General features: G+C 40.2%; 1 protein-coding gene across 1 annotated transcript; it reads left to right on the forward strand.

Annotated features, from left to right (window-relative positions):
* The first annotated feature begins 591 nt into the window (after nucleotides 1–591).
* Nucleotides 592–13,606, forward strand: ralba (v-ral simian leukemia viral oncogene homolog Ba (ras related)). Its single transcript, XM_070914240.1, has 5 exons — nucleotides 592–647; nucleotides 9,980–10,219; nucleotides 10,798–11,006; nucleotides 11,680–11,857; nucleotides 11,971–13,606. Exons 2-5 carry the CDS (start codon nucleotides 10,106–10,108, stop codon nucleotides 12,091–12,093), a joined length of 624 nt encoding a protein of 207 aa, XP_070770341.1. The 5' UTR covers nucleotides 592–647; nucleotides 9,980–10,105; the 3' UTR covers nucleotides 12,094–13,606.
* The last annotated feature ends 875 nt before the right edge of the window (nucleotides 13,607–14,481 follow it).

Here is a 14,481-nt window from a genome sequence, read left to right on the forward strand (position 1 = left end):
ATAGATACAGTCCTGATTATTATTATTATTATTATTATTACTATTAATTACTATTCTTCTTATTATTGTTATTATTATATTAGATATCTTGCAAGTTAGTATGTCTATGGTCATTAAGTTATGCTTAAGTTGGTCAGTGAGTGTGCACGTATTGCTAATCAGAATCACAATCAGAATCAGAAACTGTTTATTGCCAAGTAACATACATTACAAGGAATTTGCCGTGGTCTACATTTTTGAAATCATATATATAAATCATATATTCAGATATGAATGAATACTCTAATGCCTGCATGAGAGGGACCTGGGGAGAGAGGTCTGAGGGGGGAAGTCTGAGGTGCTGGACATACTGCAAAATAAATCGATTTGAATCGATTCATAGTGCATACTAATATGAAAATCAGTATGCCGCATGTACTGCATACTACATACTATATTTGTCGGTAGTATGTAGTAGGCGATTTCGAATACAGCCACTGAGGGGCGATGGTGACGTTACATCCTGTCATCTGTAGCTGTTACATCCGGAAGGTGGGGCTTTTGTTGCAGAAGCGGTTTGCATTTGGAGAACCAATGCCCCGAAGTGCTCTATTGATGCAGTCGTCAAGATAACATCAACCGCGGGCAGAAATACAAATCCTGCTTTGGTAAGACTTCAGAAATATCTTAATGGGATGGAGTAATTGGGAGTTTCTTAACACGGCCGTGAGAGAGCAACAAGGTACCACACTTGCTTTAAGGTAGGACGCGCGACCAAAAGACCCAGAAAGGTGATCGCTTAACATCGCTTCCCAATTCGACTTGGGTTTAAGTAACTAGCTAACGTTAGTGTAAATGTCTGCTTTAGTGTCGTAGTTTCCGTGTCGTTTATGTATATGCTAAATGGATGTAACGTTACGCTAACATCAGACGTCATGTTGTTAACGTTACTCGCTGGTAAGTTATCTTAAGGTTAGCTACCAAGTCTCTGTTGTTTAGCTTTGCTGATGTGGACAAAATTAGCATTATTTGAGGGCACTATGTAAAATTCCCTCCTTTTTAAATGAACGAATTGAGCAAATATGTTTTAATGTGTTTGTATCCCTTTAGCTAACGTTGTGGTGCTGCGGTAACTCACGTTGTTTAGCTAAAACGGTAGTCGTAAAACCAAAGTCCATGTTTAGCTTTATGGGATTTTGCGTTGATGGTCAGCTGCCGTTAGACACTAGCGTTAGTTTATAACGCAAGTGTAAACTCAAGAGAGAAGTTACCTTCGACAGATCAAACGTAGGCGTTTTCAGTTGGTTTAGCTGAGCTAATGTTACGTTTGATTAGCTACTTGTTACAGTTAACTGTTGTAATTCGTATTCCCATCAAGAGTTACTCCGACTCGTTTGTGCTGAAAAGTTTTCCCCCTGAGGAGATGACACACCCAAGCTGGCTCATGGTTCCTTCAGCCAACGTTGGTGTAATCCTAACTGTCAGCAAAAACTGTAACACAGTATTTTTCCACTTTACCACTCTGGCTCGTATTAGTTCCTTCTGTGGGGTCCAATGCAGCTATTACACGCGTTATTTCCTGTATGTCCAATCTACTAAATCACATCAGAAAGTTAAATCTCTTTCTTTTTTCTCTGTTAAGAAGGGCCCTTGCTGATCCCTCGACCCTGCTCTCGAGTCTTTTTACTCCTCTAAAGGCAGCTAAGGAATGTGGTCACCAAAATACAAAAAAAATACAATAAAAACATACAAAATAGTACAGTTTTTTAAGGCAGAGGCAACTTAACCAATGTGTTACAACCAATTTGTAGTTGAGCAGTGACTGTTGTGTTTACTGATGCATCCATTTTGCAGATGGGTGTAACGTTTTCAACTCTTTTTAGTTTGCACACAGGTTGAGGGTATTGAAAATAGTGTTGGCAAAGCAACACACACTTATTCCATCTCATTAATAATCCTCGTTTTTTGGTGTCAGGGGAAAGTGACAAATATAATTCATCATCCAAATTTGTGTGTCTCAAGGGTGAATAAGGCCTAGTTTAAACACAAAATACTTAAACTTGCTTATGATCTTTTCTCCATAGTCTTCTTTACTGAATAGATGCAGGATTTTTATGGCTTGGAGAGGCTTTAGGGATGTGCTCCACTCCAGATTTGCCTGGTAATTTATTCAAAACATATAGCGAAAGAATAATTGATCACTCAGTCAGTGCTTGTTGGCTTTTATTTGAGGGCTACATGTTACACGCCTGAGGCATTATTAGCCCCAACCAGAACCAGTTTGCTGTTGACAGGTTACACAGTACTGAGACATTAGCAATGTGGCACAAGGGTTACGGTTATAATGTGTGATGAATGTCCAAAATAAAGGGTTGAAAGAAAGTAAAAAAAAGACTCATCATTAAATCAGCTGTTAACATACACATGCCAGCCATCAAAGCAAAGGCTGGAAATTTGCTAGAGGAGAATGATGGCCAATCTGGGCTCTCCCAACCCTCAGAGAGGCATTATTGATAACAAACAATAACTTATTTTTTAACTTAAATTATTGCACTAGCCATCTTCTCTGTCTATCAGAGAGTGTGTTTAAGTGCAATGGAAAAGGCTTGTCGATGAAAATCAAATGTGTAGTTAAGCTGCAGTATATTAAAATGGCACAGTAAAGGTGACTTATACGCGTTTGGAAACTTGATTATTCTCTTATTGGCTTGTATTATGAGGTTTGTAAAGATTCAGTATTGATTTTATTGATCGGTTTGGGGCGTTTCAAAGACCTGCTGGTTTGGATCAAACAAATTTGATTTAATCACAAGTGTGTCTTGTGGTGGAGTTAAGAGACACACATCGAATCTCAGACTACACCCTCAGTAGCCATGCTCAGTCCCGAAGTTCATAACAGTGTATACATGATTAGCGGCTGGTACAAAGCCTTGGAGGATAATGTCCGTTGGAGTGAGATCTCAGATTCTGAAGTTGATTGTTATTGTGTAGTGCCACAACGACTAGATCAGTGAAAATACCGTTGAGGTGTGTGAGGTCTTCCACAATTCCAAGCCTGAAACCTCATGTTGTGTGTCCCCAGATTAAATGTGTTGAAGGGTGAAACCTGTGAGTTAAGTTCAAGTGTAGCTGAATATCACAGTTAACAGGTCTGGAATGACATGCAGTCAACCCCCTGGTAAACAACTCATGAGCACAATGCTAATCCCAGCACAATCAGAGTATGTTCAGCTCCACCAGTATCCTCCAGGTTTTTTAAAATCTAATGCAGATGGTTTTGTTTTGGACCTATTGATGGCTGATATTTTGTTTTGTCCAGGTATTTAACGCACCACAATATATAATTATTTCTTTTAGAAAATGTTGTTCCAGACTTTTTTTAGGAAAATGCCTGAAACAACATTTAGTCCCCAGTGAAATTTGAACTAATGAAATGGGTCCGTGCCTTGATTGGCATTGGCCAGCGTTAGCAACGTTGTAGCCGCTTAATGGAAACAACAACACAGCTGGATTGTGGTATATTCTGGCAAAGATACAGATTTCTGCATAGTTGTACTCCCATAGCAAGCAAATTACATCAGAGGTGGAGAAAGGTCTTGTGAATGAGGCTGAACTGGCCCCATATTCCTCTTCTTTCTCTGTCAAGAATCTCTGGATGTTTATCCCTGTAGTGCCAAACATGTTCTTCTTCACTTGAATGTTTTTCTTAATGCTAATCCCTCTGGTTCCTTCCCATTACTGCAACTTATCAGAATGTGACACGCATTTTCTACAAGACTTTATTCCCCTCATTTTGGACCTAATCTGTTTGGCTCATATCAAAGAGCTCCATCTGCTTTTCGGATCAGTTTTAAATTTTCTGACGAGGTTCCCGAATGTAATAGGTGTGTAATAGTTCTGGAGTCAGAAAACCATCTGCTAATGATGTTGGCAGTGGAAGTGGAGGGAAAGGGCAGAAAGACCTGTGTAAGGCTTTTATTTTTACTGGACTTGGAAAGTGAGGGATTATGTGCAGGAAATAGCGATGTAGATAAGTGCATAACAAGTTGCCATCAATTGTCTGCTTGCTAGTAGGGAGGAAGAGAGGTTTATATATTTTGTGTGAATGTTAATTCATCAAGCATAGTTCATATAGTGATTAACTAAGAAAAATCATGCCCATGTCACAGTTGCACAAGAGGCAGGGAGATGTCATTAACTGGGGCCTTATCCAGCAGATTTTTGTCATCTGACAAAATATATACTGTAATGCATACCTTGTTGGACAGGTACATGTAAGAATTCATTTTTGACTTTTTGACAATTAAAAAAATATGTAAAAAAATTAGTCATAAAATAGGAAGAATTAAATTCTAATTGTCTTTGGTGTATGAAAGTTTTACAAAATGCACAACTAACTGCAAATACTTTTCTTGCTGGGAATAACCAACTCCTTTCCAAGACATGTGAATCAGACAATTTAACTTTCCTGGACCTTAAGGATAGAGTGAATATTCTCCCCCCAAGGCAGCCAGTATGACTTACTGGTATATATGTATAGTAGATATGATTGCTATGTATAAGGGACCAATCATGAAAAGCAGTACATCCTGTTTCCCACAAGGAAGAGGAACAAGTTATGTAAGTATTCTTTTGCAGAACAAATGATAATTCTACTTTTTTGATGCATCAATTCCCCATAACCCACTGCTGGCAATCAGTGGCCAGGGGCCTGTTTAGCTTAGTTAGGTTGTTGGAGAGGCTTAGTGCGTAGGCTGTTTGCCTCCATAGAAATCATTATAACTACGCATCATGGCCACAATATATTATGCGAGATACTATGCTTAGTTTGGTCAATTTCAGGCTACTTATCTTATATCCTACGTGTATGTGTGACAGTGTTAAAACAAAGCATGGGTTGGAAAATGATGAGCAGTTACCTATGAATATGTTAATCAGCTTGTCTGTCAGTTGCTGTTAATCAGCTTGTCTGTCAGTTTCAGTAGCATGCTACTATGACTTTAGCATGTTAATATTTAGAGCCTGTCAAACTGAGTTTGCCACACGGTTCGGGTATGTAGAGGATATGTGCAGAGTGGAGAGATTTGAGATCCCTCTCATCATTCACACCACTTCACTCAGCCTTTTTTCCCTCCACTCTGCTCCACTGCTCATCTATCCATTGACACACACCTGCTCTCTGAATGTGCCCTGTGCTCTTCCAGACAAGGCTGTAATTTCACCAACATGCAGCAAGAAGGGTGTCTCAGCCCATGAATGTATTGTTGTGTGCCCATTTATGTTAGTTTTAGCTATAGGCTCCTGTATGCTCTGTGGTTCCAGCAGGGCAGAATGAGGTTGACTGCTTTTCAAAATGCTACAGAAAGCACAGAGGAGTGAGATTTACAGACATAGGTCCCATGGGCGCATCTGAGCTGTGAGGGAGAGGGATTGTGAGTTTTTCTTGTGGTGTTGTCGTGGTTTACAAATCCCTAAATTGTAAACCATGATAGCACAGCAGGCCCCTAGCATGATGTGGGTGGTATGTAAGTGAGACTATTGTGTTTCCTGCCAGGCAAAGAAATATATAGCAAGTTAAGTAGTGGACAGTGCGGAGTTACTCAGCAGGTACAAATTGAAAGCATGCAGAGATCTGAACTCTTTCTATCCACCCTGAATTAATCCAGTGGAATGCTTAAGTAATGGGAAAGACATGAGTGTTTAGATGGGATCATCAGGGTCAGCTGCGGGGACGGTTAGAAAGAATATCTGTTGTGTGTTAAACCCCAAAAAAAGCTTTTGCATCACAGTGTCATCGTGTAATAATGTATTTGCTCTATATAAACACTACCATAACATGGTGTGATGTTTTACCTGAGTCATTGTTGTTGACAGCTGAACAGAACCAGTGAAGACTGCAATATTTTTTAGAAAAGAGGTGTATTTGAAAAAGCAGCCCACTTAGTGTTGCTGAAGTAGGAAGGATTGTAACACAGAGAGGATTTAGTTCCCTGCTGGCCGGCCTGCTGCCCGGTTTCATCAAAGGCTCCTCTGTGCGCTCCCCTGGCCAAGGGTTGTTAGTATGCATCGTGGTGTGCTTTTTGAAAATGTCTTCCTTACTCCTGTAAACCGTCTTTTTAAGTAGGCCGTATCATTTTCTGACCTCCACTGGCAGTGATTATTATAACTACTCTATCTTGACTAAACACATTGCTGCGATGCCTCTACTGTGATTTACTTTTAAATCGTGCATAATTGTTTAATCTGTGATAAACAACTCTTGAATCCCAGTTGTTGTGCGTTATGGAAAACCCATTCTTACACACCTCATGATTGAGGTGATTCATCTAGGTCGTATTGTTTTCTCCACAGTGAGCTGTAATTATGACTAGTTCGATGGGTAGCTGAAGCACATGGTAGTAATGAAGAACATTTTCAGTCTAGGAGTGGTAGAATGAGGGAGTTGTGCATTGCTGGCAACTATCAAGGAAGGATCTGTTTAGATATAAGTTAGAGTTGGTGGTGCAGGAGGGAAAGTGGAGAGGCAAAACGGGTTTTAAAGTAGGATGAATATCATAATATTTTTAAGTGGAATTTCACCATGAGTGAATTCCCTCAAGTGACATCATATCCTGTCTGTTGGATATCCACATAGCATCAGTACAACACTGTAGTGTTTCAGTTCAACCACACCCACGCTAGGCCACCTCAGATTGTTTTGGTTGACTCAGTTGACCAGTACTGATGATGAGAGAAACAGCCACTCTGAACTAATCTTCTTCTCAGATCCTTGGAACCTGCTGCATTGTAAGTGGGCCAGAAAAGCCCCTGCTTTCTCCATCAGGTGGGGAGAGGAAATCCCCTCACCCCTGTGACCTCTGGAATGCACACAGAGAGAGAGAGAAACTCATCAGCTGCTGTAATCTTTTATTAGTATCTGTGTGAGTCCTGGCAAACCTTAGAGCATCCCTGCCAAAGTGTTGAGATGAGCAGGGATGGAACATGGGCCTATTCTCAAATGGGAATCTTAATGAATCCCTGTAGCTCACCCTGCACTGGTGTCGTCTATATTTCAGGGACTTAGCAACCACAGTTAGATTATACCCATCCTTCTCCATAAACCTACATCCCCTAAAAACCAGTAGCAAGGAGTCTCCAGTTCCATATCTGGGTCTAAAGTCTGAATGTTAATTCCTGTTTTTTGCAAGTGCCCTCCACTATAACCCTGCATGCAACTGGTGGTGAACTGCAGCTAGTGGAAATATGGTGGAACCCCTCCCCTGAGGTCTGAACTTCCTTTGGAAAAGTTGCAAAAAGCACTTTCATGTGCTAAGCATGTATATATTTACCTTGACTTTGTTAACTGTGATTGCTTTATTTATAGCATTGGGATCTGTGTGTACATGCACAGAGGGAAGCGGGTTAAGTGAATAATTTAAAAGGTGATCCCAATGCATCAGTGCTGAGTTTGGCTTAGGTTGTTTCAGAAGGTGTGTGTGTGTTTGTGTCTATATCCTTCCCATGGGCCCTTTCACTGGCCTGGTTACTGATAACAAAGACAGGAAGAGCACAGGTCAGACTCTACTTCCTGGTCAGAGAGAGTGGAACCATGATGCCACATCCTCAGCATCCACACAGCCGTCACACTATAGCTGGCATACTGAAGCGTAGGTTAACTTGATGCAAACCACATGTTCCCCTCTTCTTTTGGACAATGCAAGGAAGTGTTGCAGCAAATGCTCACAAGCACAATTGCACATTTATGTAGAAATTGTTGATATATATTTTCATGCCAGGAGTTTACAATGCTTATGTGAAATAACAATTATGGAAATCTTAAAGGCCTTTTGGCTGGTTTCATGGGCTCCTGTGAGATCGAGGCATTTTGTCTTTATTTCTAATGAAAACCTTAGTGTAAATACACAAAAGGTTGAAGGTATGAGTTTTTTTTTTTCCTGCCCTCAGCCTTGTCTGGTTAACTCTCAGAGCACACTTGTCTCGCCGTATGAGCTGAAGTGAAATGTTTACTGTCAGGGAGGAGCAGATTATGAATAAAGCTATGAATCAGCTCAGTGCTCCCATTAGTGTGACACCCCAAGAGGAGGGAAGTAATTTTTCTTTCTACACATGGAGATAAAATTATAGGGGTGAAAGAAGGTAAAGGAAAAGAATAGGTCGGTTCCTGTGATGTGACAGCAGTATTGAGTCATTTGACAGACGGACTTTCAGGATACCAAGTCAAAGTGTCTGTCACAACTCCTGCTCTATGGCTTCTCGGCTCAAGATGACAGTTTGTATTTATATAATCTGACATCGGTTGACATTATTGTAGTGAGGTGAATAAATGGCTGGGTGTTGGATTGCTGGTTGCCTACTGTTGACCCATCCCACAGGATTGCCAAGGGTGGAGCCCAGATAACAACCGTGAGTAAAACTCAGGATTAACGGATGAAAGCTGAATGTCATTAGTATTAATCAGTATAATTGTGTCAGTAAGCTTGTCCACAGGAAGTGATGGGCTTGGATATCTGCTGCATCATAAGAACACACGATATTGGTTTGGACGATGGTTTGTTTGGACAACCCAGAGTCTCAGTGGGCTAAGATGCATCCCATGATTTGGAAGTACAGGATTTCACTTTTCTGTTATTCACGTACAGCTATCGACCATTACAGTAAAAGGCAAAATGCCAGACCCTGTCTCTGAAGGATTAAACAATCATTAAAAAGGCCTTCAATGGGTGTTTTAATGCCTGTTTTCATGCAATGTACCATTACAGTCAAAGGAGGGACGCTCAGTATTGACATTCTTGTCAATATCTAATCATTGTTTATGGTAATGTGAGCTGATGCAGCTATAAATATTCTTAATTTCTTTGCAATAAGACCACAGGTCTATCTCACACAAGTGCAGTTAACCTACTATATAGAAACTGTGATGGTCTGCAGTCAGGCTAATGTAAATGAACTGTTTACAGCTTAAATGCAAAAAAACATACTTTCTACAGTTTCAACAGATGGACACTTTTCTATAAGAAGTGTTAGCAAGGTTTTGTGAATATGTAAGGGTAGTGTTTTGTTCAGTCATCAAGCAAGTTTTTAGAAATTAGCAAAAATTAGTAAAATATTCAACTTCTATGTATGACAAATGTGGCATGTAATTGTCAAAATTAAATAGAAATGGACTATTAAGGCTAAAATAAATGTCTACATAATATTAGGCATCATTTTCATTTCAGGCATGCTGCCGTGGACATATTTTTAAGCAGCTACTACCCAATCAATAATAGAATAATTTGTGCATCCCTAGTTCCGACTAATCTAATGTATTAGTTGCCCTCTCTGGTCAAAGATATAATAACCACAGTAGCACTTGTTGTCTTGGTTGAATTCTGTCCTGCCAATAGATGGCTACTAAAGGCAGATTGACGACTTGTTTTGGCTTGTCTTTTGATAGACCTGTTCACATCTCACTCTCTTGATACAATCATTTCCTGTCCATCCAAAGGCTGTGCAAGTTAAGACATGACAGGCCGACATTTACGATGTAGTCAGTTTGCACTCTGTTTGAAGTTGTGTCTGACAGAGATGGAAGGTGGAAGAAAGCGGTCAACTCTGAGCTTTCACCCTCTGAGGGCAGGGGTGCAGATAGATGGCCAGTGACGTCTCCCGTCTTTTTAACTAGGTTAGCGCATGATGCCCTATTTTAATGCATTTCTAAATGCCGTCTTGCACTGGAGAATGATGGCTTCATTACTTCTGATCAGCTGCAACGACCTTTTGATGACGAACTTCATAAAGTTCTAGGATTCATGAGTAGGCAATTTGGCACTTTAATGGGAAGGGTGGGGGTTAGGATTCAAGATTTGTTGGAGCAAAGCCTAGCGCCTTGGCACAGCTACTTACTATCATAGTGAAAGCCGTTAAGTAACAACTGCCATCTGTCCCTGCACTTGTGTTCTCCATGTATGGAGGTTATTTACTGTAGGTACTGATATGTTTCCACTTTTGTCATTCACAGGTTGTGTCCAAGAGTGCCTGGGTGCAGAGACGTGTGTGCGTGGGTGTGTGTGTGTGTGTGTGGGTGTGGGTGTGTGGGTTTGCATGTGTGTGAGTGTGTGAAAGAGACGCAAAGAAGAATCTAGGGATGGCTACCAGTAAAAGTAAAAACCAAAGCTCCCTGGCACTGCACAAGGTGATAATGGTGGGCAGTGGAGGCGTGGGGAAGTCAGCCCTCACCCTGCAGTTCATGTATGATGAGGTGAGTCCACACACCCCTGTGAACAACTTACAACTGCTATTGGTTCAAGGTGACCAGATAGAGAAGTAAGCACCTCTTTGTCAAACCAGTTCACGTATTATTTAGTAATACCTCAGATTATGACAGATTATGTCCTAATCTAGATATGATTTATTTAGTAAACATTTGACTATGTCAGCACTTCCTCTCAAAGCTTCAAAGTGCTAAATTCTAATTGGTTCAGGAAACAGAAGCATCTATCTGTTACATGATTGCAAGAGACAGCAGTGGCTCCTACACCACAGAAGGGTTAATATAAGGATTCCTATAAAGAGGACACTTTTCTCTAGTCCACTGCTTGCTTGACCACAGATGTCGTTTACTGTGACAACAACACTCGATGGCAGAGACAGTCACGTTTTGCTCCGCTACCAAGCTGCATATCGGTTGCATCTTTCGGTCATCTGTCTGAAGTCCATGAGATGGCTCAGGCACGCCTCCACTCCATCAGCCTTGCTGATGCTTTATGCGTGTAAATACAACTTGCAGCATGTTTTACATTTTAAAATCTTCAAAGACATGTATCTTTCCATCCCCAGTTTGTGGAGGACTATGAGCCCACCAAGGCCGACAGCTACAGGAAGAAGGTGGTTCTGGATGGGGAGGAGGTCCAGATCGACATTCTGGACACAGCCGGCCAGGAGGACTACGCTGCCATCAGGGACAACTATTTTCGCAGTGGGGAGGGCTTCCTGCTGGTCTTCTCCATCACAGAGCACGAGTCCTTCACTGCCACCGTGGAGTTCAGGTACTGTATCCTGCCTACGTCTGTCTGTTTTGTCTATTTGTTATAGACAGGGGCCCCAAACAATCTCTTCAAAAGATTATTTTAGCTTTTTGCCCCCAATGAATGGTTTTCTATTGTGTTACGTAATATTTGTAGAGACAGAAGAGTGTCAGTGTGGATCTGTTATGGCAGGAAGGTTTGGATAGAATTTAGACAGCCTCTATTCATCCTTGAACAAAATACTGAAGCTCAAATGCAGATTTAAGTCAACGGCGCTGTAGAATCATGTACATCTGCAAAATGTTGCTGAACTACAAGTAAAGTGATTGTAGTTATATCTATGCCATATCAGCTCCACTCATTAACACTTGCTGTCAGTGTGGGAATTGTTATTTGACACATTCAATGTTGTAAATTAGGAAGTGGTTAAAGCTATTTACAGGAACACAGTTGGGCTTTTTTGAAAACAGGTTTACCTGAAAACAATAGGTTACAAAGAAGAATGGCAACTATACTGAGCTTGCTAACCAGCAGTTAAAAATGTTAAGTTCATCAGGACATTTGTAAAATGTTTATTTAATGAACTGTTAGCATGACATGTTAGATTATGTTAGATTTTATTACAATCAAAAGTCATTCACATATCTACTGAAGGGAAACTGGTGAAAATACTAAAAATACACTGTGCTGACAGGGAGCAGATCTTGCGGGTGAAGGCGGAAGAGGACAAAATCCCTCTCCTACTGGTGGGGAACAAGTCGGACCTGGAGGAGCGTAGGCAGGTACCTGTGGATGAGGCTCGAGGGAAGGCAGAGGAGTGGGGCGTCCAGTATGTAGAGACATCAGCCAAAACCAGAGCCAACGTCGACAAGGTGTGTCAACAATTTTCAAATTTAAATGTTATCGTTACTGAATCAGATTTGCATGTTGCAAGACTCTTAAGGAGTGAAAGTGCTTAAATGATGCCTCGTTTCTCTCTCTCCAGGTATTCTTTGACTTGATGCGTGAAGTAAGGGGCAAGAAAATGACAGAAAACAAAGACAAAAACGGAAAAGGAAAGAATAAGAAGAACAAGAAGAGCTTCAAAGAAAGATGCTGTTTACTTTGAACTCTTCATGGACCTTAAAAACCCACAATACAACTCTTAAGTTGGGGAACAAAGCAGAGCGTCCTTGCCATTGTCATTCAAATGAAATTTGATCTTTTTTTAATAGCTGATTGTAGTGTAGTGTTTAGAACAATCTTTTTTTTTTTTTTTTTTTTTTTTGCCATTTTTACTAAATGAAATCTGAGTTGCTGTTTCATTGGAAGATAACCACTGTTGTGACTGTGACTCGGGCTGCAGTGCTTGATGGCTCACAGTAAGCCAATGACCAAACTGCCACTGACACTAACTCTGCTGCTCAAGACATTCTCCACTGTTTAACTCAGCGATTATACTGCCTTTGACTGTGGTTCAGTGTATTTTACACCAGAATTGTTGAGTCTTTGTCAAGTCAACAGTGCTCTTAATTTCTTAACCTGCTCTTAATCCTAACCGGCGTAATCCTTAGTCTCCCTTAGTATAGAGCCCTTGAATCTGTGTTCTTCAATTTACAAGGAACTCTAATGCTGCTGTCTTTCATATTTGTAATCATTTATGATGACACTTAATGTCCTGTCTATCGAAGGCGTTAGCCTTGTTCATTCAGACAAAGTCTTTTTAACCCTTTTTTTTTTTTTTTTGTTTATCCAAGGATTTGTAATTTTCTGACCACAGAAGAATCAGAGGACCTGTTGCCAAACAGAGTTACTTTATTCCATTGTTATCAGGCCTTACATGATTACCACAAATCGATCATAAGATGCTTTGAAGTTTTTCAGGAGGACTGCTCCAAAATAAAATCTTTGGTGACTGTAAATCACAGAAAACCCCTAATCTATGGGGTTTTTACTTCCTCAGAGCTCTCAGAGTTTCATGTAGATATTTTAACCTTTTGAGGCTGTGAAAAGAGGGTTGTAGGTTGAGAAGATCTGTTTTTCTTAATGGGGCTGTTCATGTAATCTGGCCCTCCTCACCCTTCTCACCGTGCAGATGACTTCCTGTTTTACATGATTTGAAGTCTATACTGTGAGGCAGGTGTTGACAATCCAGGGGGCCATCATGCTCCTAGTCCATGATGGCATTATAATCAATAACGTCTCATTACTCTTAAAAACTCTGATATTCCTTTATTCCTTGGTCTTTTGAATAACGTGCACTACATTGCCGATGCCGAAGAAGAGGACTTCATGCTGAATGGGGTCAAGCTGGAGATTTTTAAACAGTTTGTGCCAACAAAATCACAAAAAATCAAACTATGTTTGTGGATGTAAAGTATGTATGGTAATTAACTGAGTGTTTGTGCATTTACCAGAAAATCCTACTACCTTTCTTTGTCTGTGTGAGTGAAGCTGTGATGAGGGCGCCAACTTCTTAACTGTTGTTAAATTAAGTGCTACAGTGAACCAGATGTTTCTACCACTGCCTAAACCATTCTTTGTAACATGTCCTCCATTTTTCTTTTACTTCCTACTGCTGTGAGTATCCTTTTATCTCTGCAGCGAGTGTTGCCGAATAAATGCTTTTCTTTCTTTGTAAATTTTTGTTTCTGAAATCCCTTAAAGCATATAGTGTGTGTGTGTGTGTGTATATATATGTATATGTATATGTATATACACTACTCACAAAAAGTTAGGGATATTCAGCTTTCACATGAAGTCGATTCACATTGAGCAGAAATGAGGAATGAGATGAAGAAATTACCATTGCATGCTTCTACTTAAATGCCCTACTTTCATGATATAATATCACTGTAGCATGAACTTTTTACATTTTCCATAATTTTCACCCGAAAGTCAAATATCCCTAACTTTTTGTGAGTAGTGTATATATATATATATTTACATATATATGTATATATATGTATGTACATATGTATGTATATATATTTGTATATGTGTATATATATATGTATGTACATATATATATGTGTGTATATATGTATATATGTATGTACATATATATATATGTATGTACGTTAATATTTTCACACTGAGCGATCCTAATTTTTATTTTATTTTAGAGCCATAGCAAGAGCTGAAATTAAAAGTGAAGTGGCTCCCACCAGTAGACTGGTAGACAGTAGAGTGCTGCACATTGCCCTCCGCTGGCTGGGGGAAGTAATGGAGCTGCTCTCACTGCTTACTGTATGGACTGTTTGGCATTAGCCACTGAAGTGAAATGTTATGGTTGTCATTCCTTCCCTTTGGGGCATCCTGTGCCCCAGTTTAGTCAAAGAACCCAGCAGTTACTCACTTTGCATCGATTGTTCCTCTGCCATCCTCTGAGTGCCAACGGCCTGTTTTGGCAGAATTTGACAGTGATATACTACCACCATTTTTATTAACCTTACAGGCTTATCTTACATGGCAGGATGAGTGTAACATCACCCACAAGATGAACCAGTCGTTGGCT

This window comes from Enoplosus armatus, chromosome 11, assembly GCF_043641665.1.
Source record: "Enoplosus armatus isolate fEnoArm2 chromosome 11, fEnoArm2.hap1, whole genome shotgun sequence".
In the NCBI taxonomy this organism is placed as follows: domain Eukaryota; kingdom Metazoa; phylum Chordata; class Actinopteri; order Centrarchiformes; family Enoplosidae; genus Enoplosus; species Enoplosus armatus.